Source organism: Cydia amplana, chromosome 10 (genome assembly GCF_948474715.1).
Source record: "Cydia amplana chromosome 10, ilCydAmpl1.1, whole genome shotgun sequence".
Classification (NCBI taxonomy): Eukaryota; Metazoa; Arthropoda; class Insecta; order Lepidoptera; family Tortricidae; genus Cydia; species Cydia amplana.
Window position 1 is genome coordinate 11,965,557 of NC_086078.1, and position 7,650 is coordinate 11,973,206.

At 41.7% G+C, this 7,650-nt stretch overlaps 1 protein-coding gene across 3 annotated transcripts; it reads right to left on the minus strand.

The window, feature by feature from the left end:
• Positions 1 to 7,427, minus strand: LOC134651387 (baculoviral IAP repeat-containing protein 3-like). 3 transcript variants are annotated; one of them, XM_063506481.1, is made up of 2 exons: positions 7,289 to 7,427; positions 1 to 1,132 (listed from the first exon to the last, which is right to left on the minus strand). In XM_063506481.1, exons 1-2 carry the CDS (start codon positions 7,395 to 7,397, stop codon positions 78 to 80), a joined length of 1,164 nt encoding a protein of 387 aa, XP_063362551.1. In that variant the 5' UTR covers positions 7,398 to 7,427; the 3' UTR covers positions 1 to 77. The 3 variants fall into 3 exon arrangements, with proteins under 3 accessions (XP_063362551.1, XP_063362553.1, XP_063362552.1); XM_063506483.1 differs by lacking the exon at positions 7,289 to 7,427 and adding an exon at positions 6,635 to 6,789; XM_063506482.1 differs by lacking the exon at positions 7,289 to 7,427 and adding an exon at positions 2,706 to 3,034.
• Positions 7,428 to 7,650: the final 223 nt, after the last annotated feature.

Below are 7,650 nucleotides of genomic sequence, written 5' to 3' on the forward strand. Positions count from 1 at the left end.
GCTAGGCCCGCGGCGCGGTTCAGGACGCCGCTACGACAGGTGGCGGTTGACTAGATCCGAGCCTCGCGGGGCTCCACTCACGAGTAGTACAGGCGCACGGCGCTAGTGAACGTCCGCCGGCACATGGGGCACTTGTCCGTCGCCAGCGCGCACTTGGCGCACGCCACCACGTGCCCGCACGGCACGAAGCACACATTGCGCTCGTTCTCGTAACAGATTTTACACAGTTTCGAGTCCTCCACTTCCGACTTTTCGTCGCTCTTCGGGGCGACCGGCTCCGGTTTGGGCGCGGGCGTCATTTCGGGGACGACGCAGGCCTCCGATATGACCTTCTGGACGTAATCGCGGCCTTTCACGAGCTGGACGTACGCGCACCGGTCGAACCAGCGCGCGTGCTGCTCCCACGGCACGTCGTCCTCCTCCCAGTCCTTGAGGCCTCCGTCGCAGTAGAAGCACTTGGTCTTGTCGCTCTGGCCGGTGTAGTAGAAGCCGGCCTCCGCGAGCTCCTCGGGCTTCTGTTTCATGCTCTTGGGCCAGTCCTTGAAGGTGCGGAGACGGGCGGCCTCGGTGTTGTAGCGCGGGTGCACGGGCCCCGGCATGCACACGCTGGCGCCGGTAGGCGGCGCGCGCACGCCGCACTCGTCCTGCCCGTCCGCCAGCGCGCTAGCGGGCAGCGTGCCGGCCGCCGCCTGCTTGCGCAGGAACGGACACTGCGGCGACCACTTCTGGTGGTCTCGAGCGGGGTCGTCGCCCTCCACCCACCGCATGATTTCCACTTTACAGAACGCGCACCGCACCTCGTCGCTGCGGCCGAGGTAGTAGAATCCGTTGCTGGCGAGAGTTTGGGGGCTTATGAAGGTCAGGGGCCAGCCGTCGAAGGTTTTGAGTCGGTTCTCCTCGCGGTGCATGTCGGCGGCGAGCGCGTGGTTGTTGTCGGGTTTGTCGACGGCGAGGGGGAGGGCGGGCAGCGCGGGCGAGGTGGGCGAGGAGCTGAGCGAGCTGCCGCGCGAGCCGCCGGGCTCGTACGCGGAGCATGGCGTGGGCAGCGTCAGCACCGGTTCCACCAGAGGTCGCGTCTTCGCGGTCGCGGGCGCGTTTTTGAACAATGCAGCGCCCGGCGCTACTGATGACACTGGAAATAAAAGGAAACAACATTTTCAATGCCTGTTTATACTATAATATGTTTATACATAACGTTTATTCACTGATTTTCCAAAGTGAATAGCAAATAATTTGGAATCACACTGGTAAACATTTATCATCATCATATCAGCCTTTTATCGCTCACTGCTGAGCATAGTTCTATCTTCGAAAACGCCACTTATCCTGGTCCTGATTAGGCTGATTATCTTACATTTATCCATAACACAAACTACCTAACATGGCAACGTCAATCCATCCTCAATTCCTCACCAAACCAAACTTAATTGTACTTTCAAAATAAGGCCTAGTTTTGCTCACATGTTTCGCGTTCATTTTAGACGCTAGTCTTAATCCTAAGACTTGAACGTGATACTATCTCATGTTATATGATACTAGCATAAAAGGCATTATAGGCACCAATGCAGCCGTCTATGTGTGCAGAATAGAAACTAGCCCGTGCTCGCGTCCAGAAACAGTTCTCACAACAAGTTCTCGCTGCGTCACCGGCATTCCGCGGCGCAGCCTCCCCCCGAGTGCACTCAGTGCGCATGCACTCAACGCACGCAATCAATTTTTCTTTACCCTCCGTACGGGCCCTTTGGACTCAGAGAACTAAACTACTCTGTTTACATTGTCTGCTAACGTAAATAGTTTATTTTATTCATTACTTTATACAATTTTGAGACGAAACTTTAATTCGAGTTTCGTCAAATCGGGTCCAAGTTTAAGTAGGTAGCGATATTTCTCAGATCAGAGGTTGAATGACTTGTATTTTTACACTACTGCCAAAAAAAATTAAGTGTATTCTATTTAGGTTTCATGCTTGAGTAAATAAGTATGTAAGTATGTCCGGTTTTTTTCTCTGACGTAGAAACCATCAGAGAATTCAGTCATTGATAAACTAAATAGGTACTAATGTTTTCTACGATTAAGTAGCGGATCTTAAATCTGTATTGAATAATATAATTCAGTAACAAATACAGTTAGGAATTCCACAGTAGGTAATTGTATGGAAATGGTAAAGTACCTATCACGAAGTACGACATTACCTTGCAAAATTCCAATGACGCAGGATAAACCCCATATAAATATATTTATTCGCAAATACCTACATTTGCACAGTGGTTCATTTGAGCAGCGTTTCTCGTCAAAAATTAACAAACCTACAGCTGTATCCTAGTACCAAATTATGGTGGATCGATAAGCTTATCAACAACAAAAACGAAATAACTGCGTAGTGTTCGTGTTTTTAGCAATTAAAATGTAAATTTTAATGAACACATTATCAACAAAATGTTAATGATGTTTCATTTTACAGCATTGTTTACAATCAGCATTTGAGTGCTACGTATTGATTGTTGAAAAGTTTTGCTATGTTGGACAAATATGAAACCATGCTGTTGTAAGTAAAAACATATACATAGGTACCTACCTACTTTAAACAAAATAGGTTTATGAGCAAATAAATATTTATAAAGAAAAACGTAGTAACAAACGCGTAGCGTACAACCAAGTAGTACGCAAGAAAATAATGGCCGAAAAAATCAATAGAGGATATTTACCATTTCTGTGCTTGGAGTCAACTAACATAGGCATTTTGATGAAAACAATGTACTTGTAACTTTAATCACGTAACACTCAAATAACACATTGCCTTAAATTGCTTCACAATTTGGAAAAGATAAACTTTTTTAATTTCAGCGTGTAATGGCGTACGACGGGAATCAAGCATCGTTGGCTACTCGCTTTGTGCCTGGTGGGGCGATATGGTGCTGCAATGACCCCCTCTGCGCATGCGTACAAATTTAAAGAGGGTTCTATTTCGCCTACGAGGGGTGCACAGCTGTGCGGGCTACTATAATTATAAGTATGTATTTATTGTTACACTTCCAAATATGACATTCGGCAAATGTGAACTATGTTGTTCGTAGTACATGCATCGCATATATACCTATATAGCTGTAGAGTTAAAAAGCCCATTTAAGTTAAGTAGCCCATGGGAAATTAAACCGACATAGGTACTGATAGGTATGTCATAACAATCGGACAAACACATTTGGACAGTAAACTGTAGATTTAGCTAATAATGTCTGGGCGACAGTTTATGATGAGGAATGCCTTGATAAACGAACTGGTGTTCATTGTACGCCGGCTACGTCTATAGCGACTATACTATAAGTGTGAGCGTGAAGGGACGCTCTGTGGGAGAGTTGTAAAGTTCTCAATCAGGCTGGCGTCTGGAGCGACGTTGCCGGGCCGCACACAGGCGACCGGGTTTCATTCATATTTGAGACGCGACGTTGCCGTCTCCGGCGGAAACCGCGTAAAAAAGGGCCTGAGGAATGTGGCGGTACTGCTGAGCGGCTCTAATGCCGAATAAAAAGTGGCAGGAATGCGGACAGTACTTAAGTATAAGTACTTGCATGGGTAGAAAATTTGGGTTCACGTATTGTAAATACCAAACTTGTGATTCAAATTATAGTTGCTATATTCAAATTATAGTGGAGTAATTAACATAAAAAAGTTATTTGCATGCAATTTGTAATTTTAATCTGCGAGTTTAGTCGACTGGGGGTGTTTGCAAATTTTCGTATTTCAACTACCCACATTGCGACGTGGCAAAATGGACATTGTATAAAAAATAGCACTCGACCAATTTACTTGCACTGAGAGCGAATGAAATTCAGCATTGTGGCTATAAGAGAGCGGCGAGAGGCGGCGCCCTGAGAGTAAGCAGCGTGGGGACGGGGACGGGGCCGCGTTCTCATGACTTTGGGTGGTCGGCGCTCGGCTTTCGAATTCCATTCCCTCGCCTGTAGCGCCTACGCACGCAGTCTAGGTATTATATATAGGTACTTTTACATTACTATGAGGATTATAAAATGATGTAGGAATGCTGTTAGAAAGAAAAGGTTATTTGAAGATGTTCCATTATTTTAACTGCCCGCCATTGATATATTCAAATAAATTTCAGCATTGGTAAACACTTACATTCATAATCACCTACTAGGTATACAGTAGTTGACAATAGACAACAATGACGGGTGTTCAAACAAATAATGGTCGAGCTCTGATGTTATTTCGGGTTCAACTGAAAAACTCATGAATGAATTTTTACAGTGCCGGTTTCGTTTACGCATCATAAAAGATGAAAAAATAAATGAAAGGATAGAAGCGGAAATGGTGTCAGCTGAAGTGAACATCCGCCAGATGGTGCATATGCAAGGCGCGTTTATACCAAGAGAGCCGTCGTAATAAAACAAACTGAATGAAAACCCAACTAAACCTTAGTAAGACAAGCTATCTTCGAGTTCATCAAACAAAGGGAAGATTTCATTATAAAAGGAAGAACTCGCTCGTGAAATGAGATATGGGCGCGTGTGCAAAATTTAATGAGCAAAATGGGATTCTCAGTCGTTTCGTATAATCTCGCGTTCAGAAGAGGGCCCTATAATGAAAGCCGCCAGCGCCGACCAGACAGCAGACCGCTCGTATATTGTAAGTACTCGGGTTCAGCCTCGGGGTAACTACATTCCACAGCGGAGTTAACCAAAGGCCGCTCCCACCGACAAAAAAAGCGCTGCGAGTTATTTGATAACAAAATTAATTTATAATATGTAATATACAGGTACAGGCTAACATAGTGACAAAGGCAATCGATTTTGATAATTATAATTAAATCTAATTAGGTGAATTTCTATATGTAATTATTTTGTCCATATATTTCATACCTGAGAACCACTGTGCATTGCAAATATGTCATCAAATTCAAATATCATAGCATGTTTGTGACTATGCAAATTAACACCTATTTAGGTACCTGATGTATAAATGACTTATTTGACTGCTGAATAATGTACCTACCTAAACTTTATTATGTTTTCTATAATGATCAATAACATAGTCAAACCTAAAATGTAAAAGTAGTTGACTGAAAGCACGTTATGAACCTGTAGGGACAAAATAGGGTAAAATTTTAAATCCTCAGGCAAAGACCCAGAGTTTAATGTCTCTTGTTTTTAATACCACCTAGATATTGATATATTATTATTTGTAATTATGTATTTGGCCACATCGGTCCCCACATTTCGTGTGTTGTGAGAATGGTAGATGACATGCCTACCTTGAAATGTCTTTTATTACCATTGTTTACCAAACAATCACAATGGTAGTGATCTTATTGTTTCTACGGCAATCTAGTTGTTTATTTACTAGTCCATGTACAGACAATGCAGTGTTATGGAGTACTAACAGAGGGCGCTACTAGTGATGTTCCTATCATTATCAGCTACAAATGGAATAATACTGAAAATTATGAGTAGTAAAGGAAATAACGGGCAACTAACTATTATGCTCTAACTTTATGTATGTATGTAGCCTTCCAAAGCAGAATTCGAGGAAGGAAGGAAGGCATTTTATTTATCCTGTTGAGTAGCAGACTTAAAGTAGCCTGTTGCCATGGATATCCTATACATATAACTTGGTGTATTGAATAGACAGAATGTTTTTGTAAGCCAGTTCTATGTAAGTACTTGCCAAATTGGTGAGGTCATGCACCAATCCAACAGCTAGAGGCCCCTTTTGGGTTTGACTCACAGCCAAGGCCACTACCAAAAAATAACTACAGGCTATTATAGATAGAATAACTACTGTGTTTATCTTTTTATGTTGGTTTTTACTTTCTGGTAGTATCAAAATATTGAAATATTTTAAAATGAAAGTAGGTAAGCAATAAAATTGGTTTATGTTGTCAAAGAACACTTTAAAGATTACACTGATAGGAACATATTCAACATGTCAATGATAAAATGACAGATAATAGAATTTATCTATAGATTTCTTCGAATTATTGATAGTGTTATTTTATACACTCCTTAGATTATTCCAAGACTATTACAAATTTTCCTGTTACAGTAAAATTCTTAGTATTTAATGAATATTATAAAGACTGATTAATTCCTATAAGTAAGTAGATGTAGCAATGCAAATTGAATTTACATTGAGACTATACATTTGAAAGCAACTGATGTCATGGCCTTTTGAATTTCCCCCGTAGCAGACATCATTCACTTGCGTGTAACAGCTGCTTGGAGACCTATGCCATATGTTCCAATACTGAATAACTGTTATACTTTTTACTTATTTCTGTTTTGTGTCTACTTTGAAAGCAATTCTTTCATTAAGCTATAAGTAGGTACTTTCTATTCGTGTTGGTGAAGAAGCTTCCAATATCCCGAACTAAAAATAAGACCAGGGAATGCGAGCAACGTTACTATTTGGGGTAGACGTACAAATAAAATCAGAATCATCCAGAGGTAAGGTTAAACGTCAGATATAATATGCTGATTAATGTCCAACATTGCTCGCTGACGTAGCGTACAAACATTCCGTAATAAAGAGGCAGAATGCTTGTACATAAGAAATTCGACGTTGCCTTCGTTTCGTTCCGCACATATGGACAGGTTATGTAAGTAAAAAACATTGTATTCACCTCTCACGGCTTCCATATTAGAAATTCCAATTAAATGTAGAATCCACTGAAGTGCATCTATAATCCTATACACTAGCAAAATTTTGATGTCCTCAGTCCGCACTCACACTAAACTTCACACCGAAAACAATAACACACTTCTTCAACGAGCGCGAAACTCATCGCAACTGAGTTTGGTTTGGTTGGTTTGACGTCGGAGCTGTAGGATAGGAATGACGTTGTGACGTTGGTTAGGTTTGGTTGGTGTGTTGTGACTTCACTTCGTTCGCAAGCGCCACGATAGCACTACATCGCACTCGCTCGCACTCCCTGCTAGTTGACGCTTTTGTCGCACGATTATCCCATCCGCAAGCAGCGATAACTTTTTTCGGCGTTTACTCATAGCAGCTCTTATAGCAAATACATAAAGGCCAAATTGGCATTTCATTTACAAGTTTAAATCGTCACAACAACAAATTTGTATTTCTTATCTATTAGCAACTATTATTAGTTAATGGTTTAATACTATAGGGTAGGTACGTTAGTTTTCGTCCGGCGTAAGGTCCTAGGTACATTGATATAGGTATTATATTTTCAAGATTATTGTTGTTTATTAAATTGCGCCAATAATATTTAAGACTCTTGAGCATTTTATTTGTTTGGTAATAAACTCACCAGAGGAAAATTTTGCGTCCTTGCTGCTGGAAGCCACAAAGTCGGAGGAAGCGGCGGCGGCGGCACCTCCTGAATCTTTTGGGCATTTTTGGGATGTTTTTTCTGCCATACTTTTACATCCAACATATAGAACAAATTTACAATAAATCTCGGCATATTTTTGTTTTCAAATCCATTTTAACGGTAATATTCTGAAAAGAATAACAGATACTTAAGTCAAATAAGTAAGGGGCCGATTTTTTAATTTCAAACGCTCGATTTCGAGTGACATAATTAATTAGGTAAGGTGAGTTCGACTAAGATCGGACACCGGGTAAGATCGTATGATTCAAATTTCTGCCTGTTGCGGGGCTTTTTTTTTT